General features: G+C 43.8%; 1 protein-coding gene across 1 annotated transcript in view; it reads right to left on the bottom strand.

The window, feature by feature from the left end:
• Positions 1 to 7,856: 7,856 nt before the first annotated feature.
• Positions 7,857 to 24,798, bottom strand: part of LOC138662815 (zinc finger protein 665-like) — a 38,753-nt gene continuing 21,811 nt past the window's right edge. The window contains exon 7 of the mRNA XM_069748774.1: positions 7,857 to 10,448. Coding sequence (XP_069604875.1) covers positions 8,752 to 10,448 — 1,697 coding nt within the window. The 3' untranslated portion in view covers positions 7,857 to 8,751. The remainder of the gene's footprint in view (positions 10,449 to 24,798) is intronic.

Below are 24,798 nucleotides of genomic sequence, written 5' to 3'. Positions count from 1 at the left end.
CAGCGCCTAGCATACTCCAAGTCCATCAAATTCAGGGCAGCGCCTGAATCCACAAATGCCATAACAGAATAGGATGACAAAGAGCAAATCAGAGTAACGGACAATAGAAATTTAGACTGTACCGTACCAATGGTGGCAGACCTAGCGAACCGCTTAGTGCGCTTAGGACAATCGGAGATAACATGTGTGGAATCACCACAGTAAAAGCATAGCCCATTCCGACGTCTGTGTTCTTGCCGTTCAGCTCTGGTCAAAGTCCTATCACATTGCATAGGCTCAGGCCCATGCTCAGATAGTACCGCCAAATGGTGCACAGCTTTACGCTCACGCAAGCGTCGATCGATCTGAATGGCCAAAGACATAGACTCATTCAGACCAGCAGGCATGGGAAATCCCACCATGACATCCTTAAGGGCTTCAGAGAGACCCTTTCTGAAGATTGCTGCCAGGGCACAATCATTCCACTGAGTGAGCACAGACCACTTTCTAAACTTCTGACAATATATCTCCGCTTCATCCTGACCCTGACACAGAGCCAGCAAGATATTCTCTGCTTGATCCACTGAATTAGGTTCGTCATAAAGCAATCCAAGCGCCAGGAAAAACGCATCAACATCACGCAATGCCGGATCTCCTGGCGCAAGGGAAAATGCCCAGTCTTGAGGGTCACCACGTAACAAAGAAATAATGATCTTTACTTGTTGAACAGGGTCACCTGAGGAGCGAGGTTTCAAGGCAAGAAACAATTTACAATTATTTTTGAAATTCAAGAACTTAGATCTATCACCAAAAAACAAATCAGGAATTGGAATCCTAGGCTCTGACATCGGATTCTGAACCACAAAATCTTGAATGTTTTGTACCATTGTAGTGAGATTATCCATCCAAGAGGACAGACCTTGAATGTCCATGTTTACACCAGTGTCCTGAACCACCCAGAGGTAAAGGGGAAAAGAGAGACAAAACACACTGCAAATAAAAAAAAATGGTCTCAGAACTTCTCTTATCCCTCTATTGAGATGCATTAGTACTTTGGGCCACCTGTACTGTTATGACCTGGTGGTCAGGACAATAATGGACCTGGTGGTTAAGAGCACACGGAATGACCTGATAGTTACTGATAATAAAGGACGAGCTCTGGGACGTGGGAACTCTGCTGACCGCAATCCCTAATCCTATCACACACACTAGAAATAGCCGTGGATTGCTCCTAACGCTCCCTATGCAACTCGGCACAGCCTAAGGAACTAGCTAGCCCTGAAGATAGAAAAATAAAGCCTACCTTGCCTCAGAGAAATTCCCCAAAGGAAAAGGCGGCCCCCCACATATAATGACTGTGAGTAAAGATGAAAATACAAACACAGAGATGAAATAGATTTAGCAAAGTGAGGCCCGACTTTCTGAACAGACTGAGGATAGGAAAGGTTGCTTTGCGGTCAGCACAAAAACCTACAAAAAGACCACGCAGAGGGCGCAAAAAGACCCTCCGCACCAACTCACGGTGCGGAGGCGCTCCCTCTGCGTCCCAGAGCTTCCAGCAAGCAAGACAACAATAAAAATAGCAAGCTGGACAGAAAAATAGCAAACCAAAGAAAATACAAGCAGGAACTTAGCTTCTGCTGGGAAGACAGGTCACAAGAACGATCCAGGAGTGAACTAGACCAATACTGGAACATTGACAGGTGGCATGGAGCAAAGATCTAAGTGGAGTTAAATAGAGCAGCCAGCTAACGAATTAACCTCGTCACCTGTGGAAGGAAACTCAGAAACACCCACCAGAGGAAGTCCATGGACAGAACCAGCCGAAGTACCATTCATGACCACAGGAGGGAGCCCGACAACAGAATTCACAACACATGGCCCCTCATCACTAGCCTGGTATGCATGTCTCCTCATCCCTATCCTGGCAGGAATGATCGCCCTCATCCCTATTCTGGTATGCATGGCCTCATCCCCATCCTGGTATGCATGGCCCTCATCACTATGCTGGCAGGAATGATAGCCCTCATTTCTATCCTGGTATGCATGGCCCTCATCCCTATCCTGGAATGTAGTGCCCCCATATCGTCCTAGTATGCAGGGCCCCATCCCAATTCTGGTATGATTGGCCCCCATCTCGGTCCTGGTATGCATTGCCTAATCCTTATAACTCCCCCCACACTCATCCTGGTCTGCATGGCCCCATCAGAAAACATAAAAAAAGCCAAAGCATTACACTTACCTACCCGTCGCTCCCTAGCAGCGTCCTGCTCAGATGCCAGAAGCTGCTTTATGCTTGTAAGCAGCACATGGCAGGGATGTCACAAGCAGAGCACAGCTGCCGGAGTACTCGCAGGGACTGTGCACAGAGAGTGGTGAGTATTCATTACTCTTCAGTAGTGCGCAGTGTCAGCCACCGGCTTCCTGCTGCTGCCAGCGGTCACGTGTGCCGCTACTTAAGAGAATTGAATATTCATTGGATTCATGCATCAGGAGACTATTTAATATTGAACTATATTCAAGCGGGACTAGACGAAGAAAACCCTAAAATCATATATCATGTTATCCGAAACAGTCAGAAAACTAGCCACATATTAGCAGATCCCAGACCTCAAACTATATACTTCGTAAGTTTATAAGCCACTCCAGTGTCAGGAATAAATAGTATGTGGCAATGCAGCGCCCCAGAGATCTGGTCGTTGCAGTAACGTCGCTCTGCCACTAAGGGGAGTGATGGTACGTCTGACTGCACTAAAGGAGTTCTTTGACCAGGTATCACCAGCACACATTACACTTCACACTCCGGCCACTAGGTGGGAGTAAAAGGCTAATTTATTGGGCCACTCCTCACATTGGTAAAACTAGGGGTCGGACAGGAAGTTAGGCAGAACAAAGCCTGGGAGAGCTCCAGGGAGGACCTGTCAGAACTGGGAAATCTGGCAGGTACCTAGCGAACAGAACAGAACATTACGGAACCGCGCCTGCACTACCTTGCGGCGGTATCCTAAGAAAGAGACACGAAGCGAAGGATATTGTGGAACAGTGAGAAACGAGATCAGCACAAAGGAGATCCAGTAGGAGTCGTGCCCCGAGAACGGCAACATTCTACTGAGGCGCATAGCGGTGGCCGGAGCACCGAGGAAGTAACAGTCTCCACGCATTACTTCAAACAGCGGCAGGACAGTTAATTACAGGTTGGCTGTCTACCATACAACACCTAAGAAGGACATAGGAGGCAATCGTGGGAGAGGGGCGACACTAGGGTTCCAGAATAACTCCAGGCCTACCTGTCATAAAGGTGCGTCCTAGCCATAACATACCTGGGGGACGGAGAAAGGAAAGATCTAAAGAGAACGAGAACAGAGGTTATGAGGACTATCCTGAATGCTCAGCAGGGAAGCACTACAACACACAGGCGCTAGTGGGTAGAAACTGATTTCCACCTGCAAAGGGAACTCCGGATGTGCCTTCGGACCGGCCGGTCTCAGACAGCCCGTTAACAGTGCCCTAGATTGAGGATCCTGAAACCTTCAGTAAAAGGTAAAGAAACTGAACCCTGTGTCCTCGTTATTCCTCGCACTACGCACCATCACCCCCTTATTGGACGCCCCTTAGCAGGGTCATGGACCGGGCCCAGCCACCCTGACATCCCCAGAACTGAGCCAGCAGAGGACCGGTACTGAGTAACCCGCGGCCCTGCGTCTGGGGGTGATCCAACAATACAGTATATACCGCTCAGGGAACACTTACCATTAGTGTTGAGCATTCCGATACCGCAAGTATCGGGTATCGGCCGATACTTGCGGTATCGGAATTCCGATACCGAGATCCGATACTTTTGTGGTATCGGGTATCGGTATCGGATACATAGAGATGTGTAAAATAAAAAATATTGATATATTTACCTCTCCGGCGGCCCCTGGACTCAGCGCGGGTAACCGGCAGGCTTCGTTGTTCAAAATCAGCGCTTTTAGGACCTGAGAATCACGTCCCGGCTTCTGATTGGTCGCGGGCCGCCCATGTGACCGCCACGCGACCAATCACAAGCCGCGACGTCATTCGCAGGTCCTTAACGCGCTCATTTTTTAAAAATGAGCGCGTTAATGGCTTTCAAAGACGTAGCGGCTTGTGATTGGTCGCGGCCACGCGACCAATCACAAGCCGCGACGTCACCGCAAGCTATTAACGCGCTCATTTTTAAAAATGAGCGCGTTAATGACTTTCAAAGACGTAGCGGCTTGTGATTGGTCGCGTGGCCGCGACCAATCACAAACCGCGACGTCACCGCAAGCTATTAACGCGCTCATTTTCAAAAATGAGCGCGTTAATGACTTTCAAAGACGTAGCGGCTTGTGATTGGTCTCGTGGCCGCGACCAATCACAAGCCGCGACATCACCGCAAGCTATTAACGCGCTCATTTTTAAAAATGAGCGCGTTAATAGCTTGCGGTGACGTCGCGGCTTGTGATTGGTCGCGTGGCCGCGACGAATCACAAGCCGCTACGTCTTTGAAAGTCATTACCGCGCTCATTTTTAAAAAATGAGCGCGTTAAGGACCTGCGAATGACGTCACGGCTTGTGATTGGTCGCGTGGCGGTCACATGGGCGGCCCGCGACCAATCAGAAGCCGGGACGTGATTCTCAGGTCCTAAAAGCGCTGATTTTGAACAAAGAAGCCTGCCGGTTACCCGCGCTGAGTTCAGGGGCCGCCGGAGAGGTAAATATATCAATATTTTTTATTTTAATTCTTTATTTTACACATCCCTATGGATCCCAGGGCCTGAAGGAGAGTTTCCTCTCCTTCAGACCCTGGGAACCATGAGAATACCTTCCGATACTTGATGTCCCATTGACTTGTATTGGTATCGGATATCGGTATCGGCGATATCCGATATTTTTCGGGTATCGGCCGATACTATCCGATACCGATACTTTCAAGTATCGGACGGTATCGCTCAACACTACTTACCATATATACTCGAGTATAAGCCGACCCGAGTATAAGCCAACCCCCCTAATTTTGCCACAAAAAACTGGGAAATCTTATTGACTCAAGTATAAGCCTAGGGTAGGAAATGCAGCAGCTACCGGTGAATTTCAAAAATAAAAATAGATGCTCCATACCGTTCATTATGGCCCCATAGATGCTCCATATAAAGCTGTGTCCCATATAATGCTCTGCACCGTTCAATATGGCCCTATAGATGCTCCATATAAAGCTGTGCACCATATACAATGCTCTGCACCGTTCATTATTGCCCCATAGATGTGCCATAGAAAGCCATGCCCCATATAGATTGCTCTGCACCGTTCATTATTGCCCCATAGATGTGCCATAGAAAGCTGTGCCCCATATAGATTGCTCTGCACCGTTCATTATTGCCCCATAGATGTGCCATAGAAAGCTGTGCCATATATAGATTGCTCTGCACCGTTCATTATTGCCCCATAGATGTGCCATAGAAAGCTGTGTCATTGCTGCTGCTGCTGCAATAAAAAAAATGCCATACTCACCTCTCTTGCTTGCAGCTCCCCAGCGTCCGGTCTCGGCGTCTCTCCGCACTGACTATTCAGGCAGAGGGCGGCACGCACACTAGTACGTCATTGCGCCCTCTGACCTAAACAGTCAGAGCCAGAGGACGGGAAGACTGAGCGGCGCCCGGCGTGTGGAGTGCGGACAGGTGAATATGTAATACTTACCTGCTCCTGGCGTCCCTGGCTCCTTCCCCCGGACAGCTGGTCTCCGGGTGCCGCAGCCTCTTCCTCTATCAGCGGTCACCGTTACCGCTCATTAGAGGAATGAATTTGCGGCTCCACCCCTATGGAAGTGGAGTCCATATTCATTACTTTAATGAGCGGTACCATGTGACCGCTGAACAGGGGAAGAGCTGCGGCACCCGAAGACCGTGGGACTGCAGGGACAGCGCCAGGAGCCCCGGAAGCAGGTAAGTATGCCTTAGACCTCTCTCCCCCTCACCCGCCGACCGTGACTCGAGTATAAGCCGAGAGGGGCACTTTCAGCCTAAAAATTTGGGCTGAAAATCTCGGCTTATACTCGAGTATATACGGTAACTTTCAGAGATAATTTCCATATTCATACTAATACTAAATAATGGCACAGATCTTCCAGACATTATGATTGCACACATCCCTAATCTTTATAATGATATTGTACTCATTCCTTGACAGACCACAGCATGGCCATTAGTTAGAAGCTGCTATTGATCTTTGGATCAGGTAAGTTTTCCCTGAGTGGTACATATTGGGCCGTCTGAAAACAGAGTTTAGTCTAGGACAAATTGTCTGCACTACTAATTAACAGCTGTTACAATACAAAACTAGGGCAGTCCCTACGGGAGAAAAACACAAGAATTATACTGTATTGTCACATACTATCTATTCCTGACACTGGAGTAGCTTATAAACTTACAAAGTATATAGTTTGAAGTCTGGAATTTGCAATATGTGGCTGGCTTTCTGGCTGTTTCCGATAACATGATACATGATTTTAATTTTTTCTTTGTCTAGTCTCGCTTGAATATAGGTCAATATTAAATAGTGTCCTGATGAGTCGCCTTTGGTGAGGATGGTGAAACCCATAGAAATGAGTGACTACATCATTATAAATGGTTAACAGAGTGTGGGGGCTTCCTCTTTATCCAAACTTGTGCCCGCAGATCTTGATTTTGTGGTCCTGGTGTTTATCATGGCAATTCACAACCAAATAGCGGCCTTAGAGTCTGACAGCTGTAGTAATCTGTTTAAAAGTTAAAGGCATTTAGGTGGTAAAAATACACATTTTAATTTTTTTCATACCACTTTGCATTAATTCCTGTAAAGCACCTGAAGGGTTAATAAACTACCTGACAGCAGTTTTCAATATGTCTAGGGGTGCTGTTTTGAAAATGGTATCACGTTTGAGGGTTTCCCAATATATAGGACCCCTAAAGTCACTTCAAACATGGATAGGTCCCTAAAAAAATAAATTTTGTAAATTTCCTTGAAAAAATGAAAAATTGCTGCTACATTTTTAAACCTCCTAAAATGCTAAAAAAATAAAAGAACATCTTACAAATGGTGCTGATGTAAGGCCGACATGTGGGAAATGTTATCTAATATATAATTGCCTAGAATACTACTTCCTGCAATTTGTGCCAACTTCCTGTCCGGAGCTAATGTCCGGAGCTAATGTCCGGAGCTAATGTCCGGAGATAAGTGACGTCAACAGTGTCCAGTGTCTGATTGGTTGCCGCCTGCTCGCGAGCGACCAATCAGAAACGTGCCGTACTGTGACACACTCCGCCCGCCATTTTGGTGTGATTTTTGAATTTTTACCTCACAGCAAGTTTCTACTGCGTGGAGGCGGGCCCAGTGACGTTGCTCTTCAAGCTCCTGCCGAATTTCGTCAAAAAAATGATAATACCATTTACCAAAACTATATATATTTAGTTGTGAAGTGGTTCAGTGACATTTTCACACCAATTTTGAACTTTTGTTTGGTGTTTTCTCCATATACTGCCTATTATTCACTGACTGTTATACTGAGAGACTGCCGTTTATTAACCTCTTCTTTGCCACATTGGGTATATTGCTCTATTATTTGCCACATAAGGACATTGTCCATTATTGCCCAGCAATTTCTCTGCAATATAAACTGCCTATTTATTAATATCTGCAATCCTGCAAAGAACTATTGCCTATTATTAACTGGGTATTTTCCTACTACCTGACATTGTTCTTAAGCAAAGAACCGTTGTTGTGGCATTTGCCACAACACGCAAAGTTGTCGTCTGATGTCTTTCATCCCTCCCCTCATAAGCATGTTCATGGATCCTGTGTAACTGTACCTTAAATAACAAGAATTGTCAAGAGCTGGTGAGTGCAGCCATTTTTTGTTCTTTCTTACTATTATTTATTAATTGTATTATTTTTACATTTGAATAAATAAAGTATATATGGATTCTAGACTCCCGATTCTTTAGAATCGGGCTGCCATCTAGTTTATTAATATTTTCCTGTGGTATGACCATCTGGATTAAAGGGATAATCATTCAAATTTAGAAAATTGCTAATTTTTTAACATTTTTCTCAAATTTTTGATATTTTTAATAAATAAACACAAAACATATTGACCTAAATTTACCATTATCATAAAGTATTATGTGTCACGAAAAAACAGTCTCAAAATCACTGGGATTTGTTGAAGCGTTGCAGAGTTATTACCACATAAAGTGACACTGGTCAGATTTCAAAAATTTGGCTCAGTCACTAAGGGGTTATTTCCAAATGTAAAACTGTATCCATAATTCACCCCCTGAAGGTTAGTTAGTAGGTGACTAATAGAAAAAACATATACCCCACAGTTCAGTATATAAGGTGAGGTGACGTTTTCACACTCACTCTCCAAGCCTCTCTATTGACAGCAGCATCTAAGGGGTTAAACAGAGTTGGACGGTGCAAACACTGATCGTGGCTGATGCAGCAAGTTGTCAGCTATAGTGTACAGCCGATAGCTGCTGGATTGTCACCTGTATGGGGAGGCTATTCTCTTATATCTCAGGTCAGTTAAAAGGCGTATTGGCTGTCATTAAGGGGTTAATAAAGTTTAGTTTTATCCTTTTGTCAGCAAACATGAAGAGACAACCCATTTAAGAAGATTCAATTGTGGTTAAAACTATTCCAACATTATGAACATAAAAAGGCTTCTCCCCTATGTGACTGACGTCTCTGATGTTTATTAACAGTTGATTTCCAAGTAAAATATTTCCCACATTAAGAAAATGAAAAAGGCTTCTCCCCTGAGTGACTGCTCTGATGTCTAACAAGAAGCGCTTTCCTGTTAAAACATTTCCCACATTCTGAACACAAAAAAGGCTTCTTTCCTGTGTGAGTTCTCTGGTGAATAACAAGATTCCCTTTGTAGGTAAAACATTTCCCACACTCTGAACAGGAAAAAGGCTTCTCCCCTGTGTGAGTTCTCTGGTGACTAACAAGATTCCCTTTGTAGGTAAAACATTTCCCACATTCTGAACAGAAAAAAGGCTTCTCCCCTGTGTGAGTTCTCTGGTGACTAACAAGATTCCCTTTGTAGGTAAAACATTTCCCACATTCTGAACAGGAAAAAGGCTTCTCTCCTGTGTGGGTTCTTTGGTGTTCATGAAGATTCCCTTTGTTGGTAAAACATTTCCCACATTCTGAACATGAAAAAGACTTCTCTCCTGTGTGACTGCTCTGATGTCTAACAAGAAGCACTTTCCTGTTAAAACATTTCCCACATTCTGAACAGGAAAAAGGCTTCTCCCCTGTGTGAGTTCTCTGGTGACTAACAAGATGCCATTTCTGGTTAAAACCTTTCCCACATTCTGAACAGGAAAAAGGCTTCCTCCCTGTGTGAGTTCTGAGGTGACTAACAAGATGCCATTTCTGGTTAAAACCTTTCCCACATTCTGAACATAAAAAAGGCTTCTCTCTTGAGTGAGTTCTCTGGTGTGTAACCAAACATGATTTCTGGTTAAAACATTTCCCACATTCTGAACAGGAAAAAGGCTTCTCCCCTGTGTGAATTCTCTGGTGACTAACAAGATGCCATTTATGGTTAAAACATTTCCCACATTCTGAACAGGAAAAAGGCTTCTCCCCTGTGTGAGCTCTCTGATGTCTAACAAGATGCACTTTCCATTTAAAACATTTCCCACATTCTGAACAGGAAAAAAGCATCTCTCCTATGTGAGCTCTCTGGTGTGTAACCAAATATGATTTCTGGTTAAAACATTTCCCACATTCAGAACAGGAAAAAGGCTTCTCCCCTGTGTGAGTTCTCTGGTGACTAACAAGATGCCATTTCTGGTTAAAACATTTCCCACATTCTGAACAGAAAAAAGGCTTCTCCCCTGTGTGGGTTCTCTGGTGCTTAACAAAATTCCTTTTGTCGGTAAAACATTTCCCACATTCTGAACATGAAAAAGGCTTCTCTCCGGTGTGAGTTCTTTGGTGTTCATCTAGATTCCCTTTCTGGCTATAACATTTCCCACATTCTGAACATGAAAAAGGCTTCTCCCCTGTGTGAGTTCTCTGGTGTGTAACAAGATTCCCTTTTTGCTTAAAACATTTTCCACATTCTGAACAGGAAAAAGGCTTCACCCCTGTGTGAGTTCTATGGTGATAAACCAAATCTGATTTCTGGTTAAAACATTTCCCACATTCTGAACATGAAAACGACTTCTTTGCTTTAGGAGCAATTTGTTTTTTAATGCCTCTTTTGTGACTTTGATTTTCCTTAGTAGTCAGTAATGAATCAGAAGATGGGACCTGTTTCATAGGATCAGATGACAGATCTTTGCTGTGAATGGATGATGATATATCTGGAGTAACAGTGATCACTTCAGTTGTATCTTGTAGGATCTCAAGATCATCAGATTTAAAAATTGAAGATGTCAGCTGTCCCTCTGATCTCCTGGTACAGTCATCTGCTAAGATAAAAAACAACTATTTTTTAAATAAAATATCCTTGAGTTTTATATTTTTGAACATTTTTACTTAAACTCTCCATAAAAATGGCAAGCTATGTAAAAAACTTTAATTATTTACCAAGACAATGACAGTCTAATAGAAAACCGTGTTGGATGAGCCAGTAGTGCGTGGTGTTCAACTGTTTGTTCATTCTGCCTCCCAAATAGAGAATAAAAAGAAACCAATCAATGTTATGTAGGCGAAAATAATAGCACTGGGCGGCCAGCCTGTATGTGCGTTAGTAATAGGCTGTAAACCAGATGCTCTGCATTGCCTGTGTGAACAATGCCACATACAGACTATTATTTCTTATCTTTTTGTGCACTAATACCAAACAGCCAACACTGGATTAAAAGTGGTTGTTTCATAGGTATTTCTTTGCACCTGTGTTTTTGCCATCATTAATCAGGTCTGCTGCACCCTGCCAGTGCATTTGTTTGGAGGCTTCAGCACGTAATCATCTCTGCTTTTTTCTCTGTGACTTTATTAGGCGAAAATAATACCATTTTCTCATCTCACAAAAAACAAGTCCCCACTCAGGTCCATCATCTGTCAATGGAAAAACAGAGGCTCCCACACTATTAGTGGCTCAAAGGCTGTTGAAAAGCAACAGAGTTTCTATAAACCAATCCAGCAAAATCCGCTCTCGCTTCTGAGTCTTGCAGTGTGCTCAAACAACATGAAGGCTATATCCACAAGTTGCGGATTTGGCTGTGGAATTTTCTGTGCAGATTCTGCATTTCTTGGCAGAAAACACAGGTCAGAATCTGCACGTTTTTTCAGGTTTGTTTTGTGGATTTGCTGCGGATTTCAGGCGTTTTTTACCCCTGCAGATTTCTGTTATGGAATGGGTGCAAAAATGCTGCAGTTCCGCAAAAAGAATTGACATGGTCCTTTTTGAATCTGCTGTGTTTTCTGTGTGGATTTTTCCAATCCATTAGCATTTTTTTTCCCATTGATTTACATTATACTGTAAATCACTTGAGGAACTGCAGCGTTTCTGCACGGAAAAAAATGCTGCGGATCTGCAGGAAATCCAAAACATGTGCACATACCATTAAGATCCCTGTATTTAGCAATATTATATAGTGAGATGAATCCACTTAATTTGCAGTGTGTGTCTCCCGGAGCACAATCTGGGCACTATGTGCTGGGTTAACAAATGGAAAATATGTAATTTTCACTCTCCAACATCCACTGCATTTTAACCCCTTCATGACCAGGGGATTTTTCGTTTTTCCGTGTTCGTTTTTCGCTCCCCTCCTTCCCAGAGCCATAACTTTTTTATTTTTCCGTCAATTTGGCCATGTGAGGGCTTATTTTTTGCGGGACGAGTTGTACTTTTGAACAACATCATTGGTTTTAGCATGTCGTGTACTAGAAAACGGGAAAAAAATTCCAAGTGCGGTGAAATTGCAAAAAAAGTGCAATCCCACATTGGTTTTTTGTTTGGCTTTTTTGCTAGGTTCACTAAATGCTAAAAATGACCTGCCATTATGATTCTCCAGGTCATTACGAGTTCATAGACACCAAACATGACTAGCTTATTTTTTATCTAAGTGGTGAAAAAAAATTCCAAACTTTGCTAAAAAAAAAAAAAAAAAAGTTGCGCCATTTTCCGATACTCGTAGCGTCTCCATTTTTCATAATCTGGGGTCGGTTGAGGGCTTATTTCTTGCGTGCCGAGATGACGTTTTTAATGATAGCATTTCGGTGCAGATACGTTCTTTTGATCGCCCGTTATTGCATTTTAATGAAATGTTGCGGTGACCAAAAAAACGTAATTCTGGCGTTTCGAATTTTTTTCCCGCTACGCTGTTTAGCGATCAGGTTAATACTTTTTTTTAATTGATAGATCGGGCGATTCTGAGCGCGGCGATACCAAATATGCGTAGATTTGATATTTTTTTTATTGATTTATTTTGATTGGGGCGAAAGGGGGGTGATTTAAACTTTTATGTTTTTTTTATTTTTTTCACATTTTTTTAAACTTTTTTTTTTTACTTTTGCCATGCTTCAATAGCCTCCATGAGAGGCTAGAAGCAGGCATAGCACGATCGGCTCTGCTACATAGCAGCGATCTGCTGATCGCTGCTATGTAGCAGAATTGCACGTGTGCTGTGAGCGCCGACCACAGGGTGGCGCTCACAGCGACGGGCAATCAGTAACCATAGAGGTCTCAAGGACCTCTATGGTTACCATTCACAAGCATCACCGACCCCCGATCATGTGACGGGGGTCGGCGATGACGTCATTTCCGGCCGCCCGGCCGGAAGCAGTAGTTAAATGCCGCTGTCTGCGTTTGACAGCGGCATTTAACTAGTTAATAGGTGCGGGCAGATCGCGATTCTGCCCGCGCCTATTACGGGCACATGTCAGCTGTTCAAAACAGCTGACATGTCCCGGCTTTGGTGCGGGCTCACCGCGGAGCCCTGCATCAAAGCAGGGGAGGCGGCATCGGACGGTATAGTACATCCGATGCCGGTAAGGGGTTAATTTCCAGAAAGTGGCTGTGGAGTCAAAATATTCACTCCTCCTACATACTGTACGTGGTCAAAATTGTTGGTAACCATCGTTTAATGTCAGAAAAACCCACTATGGTCACAGAAATAACTTGAATCTGACAAAAGTAATAATAAATCAAAAATGTATGAAAATGAAAGTCAGACATTGCTTTTCAACCATGCTTCCACAGAATTTTTTTAAAAAATAAAAAACTCATGAAATATGCCTGGAGAGGAATGATGGTACCCTTAACTTAACCATTTCGTGATCGCCAATGGTAGGTAAATGTCGGCGCTAGCAGGGCTTTGTGCAGCACCAACGTTTCTCTACAGATGGCGGTTTTGTGCTCATCAGGACCCCCACGTACCTTATAACGCTTCCTCTGACTTCATCGAGACCTGATTGGTTCAGGTCCTGATGATGTCAGCGTCACAGAAGCCAATGAGACATCACTAGGAACTTTGTTATAGCAACGAACTTTCCCGGGCGATCTGCCTCATAAAAACGCTGTTTCTCCTCAGATCTCCTGTCAGTGAGAGACTAGAGGAGAAACAGTGTTACAAGTGCTGCTGGCAACAGCTGAGTCAGTCAGCGATCTTGTTATAAAGTAAAAAAAAACAGATAAGGCAGGTTAGGGTTAGTGCTATAGTTAGGGTTAGTGTTGGGGCTAAAGCTAGCGTTGCTGTTAGGCTAAAGTTAGCTTTGCTGTTTGTGTAGTAAGTTATCTTTAATGGTTTCAAACACTCCGATTAATTAATACTAATTATTGATACTTTGATATGGTTTCAATCAGTTCTAATATTCAGTATATCCTTACTGTATGGAGTTTGCATAAGGTCATTGAAGTTTAAATGTCCAACCAGATGACCCATCTAGCAGAAGATCATTTGTTGTTTAGTAACTGACCACTTAGTTGTTATTAGTGAATGTATTTGTTATTAGTAACTGACCAGCTACTTGTTATCAGTAACTGACTCGTTTAACCCCTTCCCGACCTGTGACACAGCGTATGCGTCAAGAAAGTCGGTGCCAATCCGACCTGTGATGCATATGTTGCATCACAGAATGATCGTGTCCCTGCAGATCGGGTGAAAGGGTTAACTGTAATTTCACCCAACCAGCAGGGACAGGGGGAGTGGTACTTCAGCCCGGGAGGAGGCTTCACCCCCCCGTGGCTACGATCGCTCTGATTGGCTGTTGAAAGTGAAACAGACAATCAGAGCAATCTGTAATATTTCACCAATGAAAACTGGTGAAATATTACAATCCAGCCATGGCCGATGCTGCAATATCATCGGCCATGGCTGGACACCACGATCTGCCTCTGCTCCCCTTCATCCTCTGTCCTGTCCTCTGCTCCCCTCCGTCCTCCCGTCCGCTCCCCCCACAGTCCGATGTCACCCGCTGCTGTCACCCCCGCTGTCCGATCTCACCCCCACATACTTACCGAGTTTCGGTGTCCCTCCCGGTGTCCATCCGTCTTCTCCATGGGCGCCGCCATCTTCAAAAATGGCGGGCGCATGCGCAGTGCGCCCGCCGAATCTGCCAGCCGGCAGATTCATTCCAGGTACATTTTGATCACGGTGATAGGTTCTATCACCGTGATCAAAATTACAAAAATAGTATATAACCCCCCACTTTAGCACCCCCATAGGTATGGAACATAATAAAATAAAGAAAATATATTTATTTTTATTTTTCCACTAGGGATAGGCTTAGGGTTGCAATTAGCGTTAGGGTTGCAATTAGGGTTAGGGTTGCAATTAGGGTTAGAACTAGGGAAACGGTTGCAATTAGAGGTAGGGTTGCAACTAGGGTTAGGGTTGCAATTAGCGTTAGGGTTAGAATTAGGGTTGGAATTAGGGTTACGGTTAGAATTGGCCGCTGCGGATTCGTAGCACTTTTCCATCACATTTACAGGACCATATTAACCTGTGGAAAACCAAATCCGCTGTGCCCATGGTGAGGAAAATACCGCTCGGTTTTACACCTGTTCCTGTATAGGAATCCGCAGGTGAAATCCGCACAAAAAACACTTTCAAAAACGGGGCGAAAAAATCCGCAACGTGGGCACATAGCCTTAGGGTTGGAATTGCGCAGGCGTGTACTTCGGAGGACACAGCATGAACTTCAACCCAATATTGCGGCCAGCATGCAGCCAGCGGGTAAGGAAAGGATGAATCAAACACCCGAAAACCCCGCCCATATGACCGCAAACCTGTCCCGCCAAATTCAGGTGACAGGTCCCCTTTAAGGAGGTTTCTTCCTGGCCTTCCAATGACCAAAGTTTTTCACTCAAGTACATTGGACAGTTTAAGATATAAAAGACAGACATGCAAGAGAGGAGATATAGGGAACACTCATATGGAAGAGAGATGAGAGACACTGAGATGATGACCTGTACCATAATGTAATGTATGAATAATGTTATTTTACTGTTTTTAGTGACTGTGTATTTTCTTATTATTTATTAAGTAAATTCATTTTGTTTATTCAATTTTCGTGTGAGCATTTATTTATTCATCACAATTCCTTGAACCTTAACAAAACACCGTTAGGTTAACGTTAGCGTCGCCGTTAGGCTAACGTTAGCGTCGCCGTTAGGCTAACGTTAGCGTCGCCGTTAGGCTAACGTTAGCGTCGCCGTTAGGCTAACGTTAGCGTCGCCGTTAGGCTAAAGTTAGCGTCGCCGTTAGGCTAAAGTTAGCGTCGCCGTTAGGTTAAAGTTAGCTTCGCCGTTAGGCTAAAGTTAGCGTTGCCGTTAGCCTAAAGAACTAGGCTTTTCTCAATTGTCTCCCCAATAATTTCGTCACATCAGAGTTTTCTACTTCCAGAAAAAAATAAATAAATAAAAAACAAATAAAATGGCCTTTCAGTATTATAGTGCAGAGGAGGCTTATGCTCTTTTTTTTTCTGACAGCGAAGAAAGTGCAGTGCCAGATGGCGATGTGGATTTTGAGGGCTTTAGTAGCAGCGACAGTGATAGCTCAGAAATGAGCAGTGATTCTGCTCCATCCTCGCACACAAGGACCAGTACAACAAGAAGGACAAATAGCGCTTCTGGAGAAATGTCTCCAACTCAGGGAACAATGTCCAGTACTAGCGATGTCCCTAGTGCTCGTGAATGGCGCACACCAATGTCCAAGGGGTTATGCCTCTTGATGTAGCATTTCTCAAATGGGAGGCTTCGGATTCGGCTACTCCATTCATCCCTAATTTTAATGCCATTCCTAGTATAAATGTGGAGGTGGAAAATTTTGGACCAGTTAATTTTTTTAATTTGTTTCTGACAGATAGCTTGCTAGAGCAAATTGTCCTACAAACAAATTTATATATGTCCCAATTCATCAGCTAGAATCCACAATCCTATTATGTTAGGTCACATTTATGGACACCAACTAATGTCCTAGAAAAGAAATATTGCTTCTCCTTGCGGAGATAGACATGCTAAGCATGCCGAGATGAGGAGACTTAAAGCCGCAATGCTCCTCTGGGTAGTATGCTAATTATGCAAATTGTCTCTTCAGAGAGGAAGAGCTCTAGAACTCTAGTGCCACCTATTGGAAGGTAGCAATCCTACAAGTCAATGTTGACTCTTTAACGAGCCTTGTGTTAGGGCTGGCGGAATGCACCAAGTAAATATAATGATAGTAAAGGTGCGTTCGCAGTCCGAGGTCCACCGTGCAGGAGTGGGAGCTGCTGCTGGTAAATGGCGGCACTATATGGCTGTACTACGCCAGAATAGACACGGGTTCCATCACCCGGTCTGTATAGGAGCGAACTCTGTTGCTTCACAGAGTCGCCGGGAATAAAGGTAGCGCTGTGCCCTGTTAGCAGACACAGGGTGCAGCAAATGGATACTAGTGGGATCCCTGCAATTCATCCCCACTATGCTGCTGGTTGATTCCGCTCTGACCATCGGTGGCTTTTGAGCCTGCGCCTGAGGACGCCCAGAGTCAGATGCTGGGACCAAGCGGGAGTTCCCACCCTACACTGACGGTTTGTCAGGAGCAACAGGAGATAGCCACACAGAGTGCGTACAGCACTGCACTGGCGGACACTGCTGCTTAGACGCAGTATAGATTGTGCTTGGTGCTGGATGACAGCTCCAACATTCGCGAACATTCATCAACTCTAGGGATGGGAATGATTCGGAGCTTTCACCAGAACAGCCATACATCCACACACACACACACACACACAAGTACTGATTTATACTAGCGCATGGCCGAGCGGCCATGCGAGCCTTTTATAGATGTAGCCTTCCAGGACCATCCTAGTGGTCCAATCGGAGCTGCTACAGGACCTGAGCATGTGACCTCCGAACTCCAGTGAGAGATCGTCCCATGGGCATGCTCAGTAGATGAAAAGCAGGACTTAGTCCCTGGAACGTCTGCTCGCCGCTGATCAATGCTGGTTACAAAGGCTGAACATGGGGCGGCAGCTGTAACCAGCCGCACAGTATCAGCTTGAGCCTTACCCTGGGACAGACGTCTCTGCTGAGCAGGCTCCACTGCGGCTGGAGAAGAATGGGACACCGCAGCGGAGGTGGTTCGAGATTCCCCCTGTGCAGAGGCGGGAACTCGACACCTAACACCTTGTCACGTGACTTAGGATAATAGCCAAACCAGAATCTCAGTTTGCAGACACTGTGTTTTTGGTTACTACCCCTCATCAGTGCAAAGCAGAGATTTGGTTTGGCTGTGCGTGAGGCGTCAGAGCATTGCCGCTTTAAGTCTCCTCATCTCGGCATGTTTAGCATGTCGATCTCCGCAAGGAGAAACGATACTTCTTGGATAACGGTCTGACGCCTCTCGCACAGCCAAACCAGATCTCCGCTTTGCACTGACTAGGGGCAGTACCCCGAAACGCAGTGTCTGGAAATTGAGATTCTGATTTGGCTATAACAGAAAAGATCTTAAAGCTTTACACCCCAACAGAAAACATTTCCATTGAGTCCCTTGTAAAATTCAAAGGAAGACTGCACCTCGAGCAATTTATTCCTTCTAAGAGGGCAAGGTTTTCACATTTATGATCCCACCAGGATGTTCTACTTATCTGGGGACATCTGAAAAATCATTTGGAAGCTGATAACTCCATATTTACAAAAAGGCTACAATCTGTACGTTGACAACTTCTACACCAGCATACCCCCGTTTAAAAGTCTGGTTGAACATAACATGGGGGCTTAAGGGACCATTCGCAAAAATCATAAGGGGTTTCCACAATCATTGGTCAATGAAATGTTCCGAAAGGGCCAGTCAGGGGCTTTACGCAATGGATAGATGCTTGCCCTTAAGAATAAGGATAAAGATATTTTTATCCTGCGCTCGATCCACACAGATGCCACAAGGGCCACTGCAGACCATCAGGGATCCACTACTCCAAAACCTGTGTCTGTCATTGACTACAGCAAATATATGGGGGGTGTGGACCTTGCAGATTAGGTTCTACAGCCATACCAGGCATCAAGAAAATCATATACCTGGTATAAAAAGTTTGTCATTTGTTTCAGGTGGCCTCATATAATTCTTTTGTGTTATAGAAAAAAGCTGGAAATGCAGATACTTTCCTTGATTATCAGGAAAAGGTCATTGAAAATCTTGTTTTTAAAAATGTTGTCTCCGCCAATCCTTCAGAATCTGAAGATGTCAGAAGACTCACTGAGCGACATTCTATTGCACTTTTCCAAGAAACTGAAACAAGAAAGAACCCCCAGAAGAGATGTCGTGTATGTTCCAAGAGAGGAATGAGGCATGATACCCGCTATTACTGCCCACAACGCCCATCATTGCCAGCTTTATGCCTCCATGACTGATTTATAATCTTCCACACAAAACCACGTTTTTAAACTGTTTTGACATTCAAGCATTTGGTTTATTTAGTGACAGACACATTTAAGTAGACCTGACTTAACAATTTCCGGGGCTAGGTGGGGGGATGTCTCCAGAGACACAAGCTGGGCACAATATATTGGGCACTACAATGACAATTTTTGTTCTAAAGCTTCCACTACGTGTTTCTGGAAATCATCCATGTAGTGATAATGGTCACTATATCCATTGTGAGGCTGTGGCCTCTGATACTGCTAGGGGGCGCTGTTTGTTCTCCCCAGAATGTGCATGCAGATGGATGAAGTCCATAGGTGTGCATGAGAGTCATGGATTTCCGGTCCGGGTTTTCCATGTGGCTGAAGGCCACAGGTGTGTGTGTGTGTGTTTTAAAACCCTGCAGTAAGGGGTATGGGTGTGTCAGGTGTCTGGCCAGGTCAGGCCAGGTGTGCGAGGTGCACGTCAGTGTCAGTCTGGTGTGTTCTGGTCTGCAGAGTGCATGGAGGCCAGCAGAGCCAGCACCCAGGGCAGCTGAATAGCCTGGCACCCGCAGCGTACACAGAGATGCAAGTCGTCCATGGTACTGGTCTCGGAAATGGACAGTCCTGTGCCCGGAGGTGGATGTCCTGTGCCCGAAGGAGTCGGATGTGGACAGTCTTGTACCCGGAGGTGGATGTCCTGTACCCAAAAAAGGACTAGCATGTGCAACGATTGCAAACAGGTGGATATGGTGCCCGGCTGCTATCCGGAGGATATCCTGAACTGTGTACGACTGTGTGAGTAAAGAGTCTGTAAAAAGACTGTGATACAGCGATGCAGGACACCCACGAGAACTAGTCAGAGGAGGGCTGGTGTGTGTAGTGTCTGCAACATATGAGGCTGTGTGTATGGAGATGTATAGAGACTGTGAGATGGCGTGCGGTCACCCAGGGAAACTGGACAAGGAAAGTCTGGCCTGTTTAGGGACCACAAATCTAAAGCCATGTGATATGTATTGCTTTAAACTGGTGTAAACTGGTCACTGATAATATCCACTGAAGTTATATGCATTTCTGTGAATTGGACTTTAATGCTGTGAAGAAACACATTAAAAGAGACTTTTGTGCTTGAATTTGTGGGTCACTGCTTCTTCACCACATTCGATGCTACTGCAGCTTTATACCATAGATGAATAACCAGAGGGGTGTCATTTCCAAAATGGGGTCACTTCAACGAGATTCTGCTGTTCTGGCACTTAGTGACTCTCCAAAATGCCATAACAGCAGAATTCCCCCTGAAGTTACCCCATTTTGGAAATTACACCCCTCTGGGAATTGGAAATGACACCCTTCTGCGAATTCATCTATGGGTGTAGTGACATTTACCTATCTACCTAAATTCTGGGGTTAAAACAACATCTTAGTGGTAAAAATGTAATTATTTTTCTTCACTGTCCAATGGTATAATTTTCTATGGAACAGCTGTGGTGTCAGTATGCTCACTGCACCACTAGGAGAATTCATTCAGGGAAGTATTTTGTAAAATGCAGTCACTTTTGGGGGCTTATGCTGTTGTGGCACCTCAAGGGCCCTGACAATGTGACATGTCACCCACAAACAATTCCAGCAAAATCTGCTCTCCAATATGGCGCTCCTTCCATTCCGAGCTCTGCCATGCGCCCAGTGGTTTACCCCCACATATGGGATGTCAGCATACTCAGGACAAATTGCACAACAACTTTGGGGTCCAATTTCTCCCGTTACCCTTGAGAAAGTAAAAAAAATTAGGTCTAAATGAAAATTTTTGTGAAAGAAAAGTAAATGTTTATTTTTTCCTTCCACATTCCATTCATTCCTGTGAAGGGTTAATAAACTTCTTGAATGTGGTTTTGAGCACCTTATGGGGTGCAGTTTTTAGAATGGTTTCACTTTTGGGCATTTTCTGTCATATTGACCCCCCAAACGCACTTCAAATGTGAGGTGGTCCCTAAACAAAATGGTTTTGTAAATTTTGTTGTAAAAATCAGAAATTGCTGGTCAAATTTTAACCCTTATAGCTTCCTAACAAAAAAACTTTCCAAAATTGTGCTGATGTAAAGTAGACATGTGGGAAAAGTTATTTATTAACTATTGTGTGATATGACTGTCTGATTTAAGATCATAAAAATTAAAATTTTGAAAATTGTGAAATGTTCAAAATTTTCGGAAAATTTCCATTTTTGTAACGAATAAACGCAAGTTATATCAGAGAAACTTTACCACTATCATAAAGAAAAATGTCAAAAGAAAACAGTCTCAGAATCATCAGCATTCATTGAACTTTTAGAGTTATGACCTCATAAAGTGACACAGGTCAGAATTTAAAAAATGTGCAAAAACAGGCTCTGGCGTGAAAGGGTTAATATTTTGCTGCACAACCTTTTGAGGCAATCAAACGATTCCTGTAACTGTCAATGAGACTTCTGCACCTCTCGACAGGTATTTTGGCCACTCCTCAAGAGCAAACTGCTCCAGTTGTCTCGTGTCTGAAGGTTGCCTTTTCCAGACGGCATGTTTCAGCTCTTTCCAAAGATGCTCAATAGGATTTATGTCAGGGCTCATAGAAGACCACTTCAGAATAGTCCAATGTTTCCCTCTTAGGCTACTTTCACACTAGCGTCGGTAGAGGTCCGTCGCAGTGCGTCGGGCCGACGTACCAACGCATACTGTGAAATAAAATCACAATGGGGGCAGCGGATGCAGTTTTACAACGCATCCGCTGCCCCATTGTAAGGTCCGCGGAGGTGGGGGCGGAGTTCCGGCCGCGCATGCGCGGTCGGAAAAAGTGGAACCGACGGACAAAAAAAGTTGCATGGAATGTTTTTTTGTCCCGACGGACTGCAAAAACACAACGCATCCGTCGCACAACGGATGCGACGTGTGGCAATCCGTCGCAATGCGTCGCTAATGAAAGTCTATGGAGAAAAAACACATCCTGCGGGCAATCTTGCGGGATGCGTTTTTTCTGCAAAACAACGAATTGCGATGTGCGTCGTACGACGCTAGTGTGAAAGTAGCCTTAACCATTCTTGGGTGTTTTTAGCTGTGTGTTTTGGGTCATTATCCTGTTGCAAGACCCATGACCAGCGACTGAGACTAAGCTTTCTGACACTGGGCAGCACATTTCTCTCTAGAATCCCCTTATAGTCTTGAGATTTCATTGTACCCTGCACAGATTCTAGACACCCTGTGCCAGATGCAGCAAAGCAGCCGCAGAACATAATAGAGCCTCCTCTATGTTTCACAGTAGGGACAGTGTTCTTTTCTTGATCTGCTTCATTTTTCCATCTGTGAACATAGAGCTGATGTGCCTTGCCAAAAAGTTCAATTTTTGTCTCATCTGTCCATAGGACATTCTCCCAGAAACTTTGTGGCTTGTCAACATGTAGTTTTGCAAATTCCAGTCTGGCTTTTTTATTTTTTTTCAACAATGGTGTCCTCCTTGGTCGTCTCCCATGAAGTCCACTTTGACTCATACAATGATGGATGGTGCGATAGTAGAGAACAACAAGGCACTCAACAAAAAATGACTTGTGGATGGTGCTCAAGTAGGGTATCAACCCGCAATCTAAGCAAAAATAAACTTGACGCTCAAAATGATGAAGTCCTCCTGTCCAGCTCCCAGGACCTCCACACACGCAGTACTTTAAAGCAGTGACCAGTCCACAGTCCCCTCACATGGATGCGCTGCACTTCATCTGATCTACATATACAGCAACCAGCACTTGGTCACAGCGATAGTAATTACCTATAAAGGACATGCTGAACTGAATTCTGATTCCCCACGCAGCATCCAGTACTCCACCACAGCGGCGGCAGTCGCTATTTATGGACGCGCTACATTTAATTTAGCCACATTTAATCTTGCCTCCTTAAACAACATTCAGGCATTTTCCTCTTATCATCCTCCAAGCTTATTTGAAGCACACTGTCTTATCTTTCTGAACCAGCAAGAAGCTCTGATGAAGGTTCAATATGAGACCGAAAACATTCAGTTATTTCTTCTGTTTTTGTCTGGATGCAAAATAAATGACATTTCCTAATCTTTCATCATTCTGAGTGCCAAGTTTATCTTTGCACTGATGTTCCTTGAGCTTGAAGTTCACCTTTAATCTGTTTAGAAGTTTTTCTGGTCTCTTTTGTTACCATTCGTATTATCCGTCTCTTTGATTTGTCATCAAAATTCCTCCTGCGGCCACATCCAGGGAGATTGGCTACAGTCCCATAGATCTTACATTTCTGAATAATATGTGCAGCTGTAGTCACAGGAACCTCAAGCTGTTTGGAGATGGTCTTATAACTATTACCTTTAACGTGTTTGTCTATAATTTTCTTTCTAACCTCCTCAGCACTATATACAGGCCACTCACTGATTCCAAGATTGTAGACCCTTGTGATGCTACTTAGTAGACACACCGCAATTTATCATGTCCCTTTTGTCACATTATTTTCAGGGGTACCATCGTTTCTGTCCAGGCCTATTTCATGTGTTTGCTTTTCAACCATGCTTCCACAGAATTTAAAAAAAATACATGTCTGACTTTCATTTGTTCATTTTCATAGATCTTTTATTTCTCATCATTTCTCTCCAGGCCTATTTCATGATTTTTTTTTATTTTTTTTTTTAATTCTATGGAAGCATGGTTGAACAGCAATGTCTGACTTTCATTTTCATACATTTTTGATTTATTATTACTTTTGTCAGATTCAAGTTATTTCTGGGACCATTGTGTTTTTTTTCTGTCATTAAACGAGGGGCACCAACAATTTTGATCACATATGTATAGATTATAACCCTCAGTGAATTAACTTATAAAATAGAATCACTTTATGGGGATTTCGACTCTTCTGGTTTTATGTCATTTAGTCATATTAGGGCTCCTGCATATGGTGCGTCCAATCTCATCTGGGAGTCATCCTGCTGTCCAGCTGGAGTAATCTGCTCCTTACTTCAGCCAATTGGAAAGTACCACACCCTACTAAAGCTCAAAGCACATGGCCGGAATCTGCCAGAATCAGCGTTGTTCTCCTCTGGTTCAGTCCTCTGTGCTCAGCTTGCGGCTTGTGTATTTGTTCCCTGTTGTGACCGTGGCCCGTTTACTGACTACTCTTGTGTCTTCTGATTCTGTATTCTGTCCTTCCGGTTCTGACCCAGCTACCTGACTATTCTTCCTTCCATCTAATACCACAGAATAGCAGGTAACACCATGGTCCAAGCCTAGGGGTCCCAGTGTAAGTCCAGATCCATGTAATGGTGTTAACCCCTTTACCCCCAAGGGTGGTTTGCACGTTAATGACTGGGCCAATTTTTACAATTCTGACCACTGTCCCTTTATGAGGTTATAACTCTGGAACGCTTCAACAGATCCCAGTGATTCTGACATTGTTTTCTCGTGACATATTGTACTTCATGATAGTCTTAAAAATTCTTTGATAGTACCTGCGTTTATTTGTGAAAAAAACGGAAATTTGGCGAAAATTATGAAAATTTCGCAATTTTCCAACTTAGAATTTTTATGCAATTAAATCACAGAGATATGTCACACAAAATACTTAATAAGTAATATTTCCCACATGTCTACTTTACATCAGCACAATTTTGGAACAAAATTTTTTTTTTCTTAGGGAGTTATAAGGGTTAAAAGTTGACCAGCAATTTCTCATTTTTACAACACCATTTTTTTTTAGGGACCACATCTCATTTGAAGTCATTTTGAGGGGTCTATATGATAGAAAATACCCAAGTGTGACACCATTCTAAAAACTGCACCCCTCATGGTGCTCAAAACCATATTCAAGAAGTTTATCAACCCTTCTGGTGCTTCACAGGAATTTTTGGAATGTTTAAATAAAAACGAACATTTAACTTTTTTTCACAAAAAATTTACTTCAGCTCCAATTTGTTTTATTTTACCAAGGGTAACAGGAGAAAATGGACCCCAAAAGTTGTTGTACAA

The sequence above is a fragment of the Ranitomeya imitator genome, chromosome 2 (assembly GCF_032444005.1).
Source record: "Ranitomeya imitator isolate aRanImi1 chromosome 2, aRanImi1.pri, whole genome shotgun sequence".
Taxonomy (NCBI): Eukaryota; Metazoa; Chordata; class Amphibia; order Anura; family Dendrobatidae; genus Ranitomeya; species Ranitomeya imitator.
The sequence above is the reverse complement of the archived record's forward strand: the minus strand, read 5'-3'. Positions and strand labels throughout refer to the sequence as shown.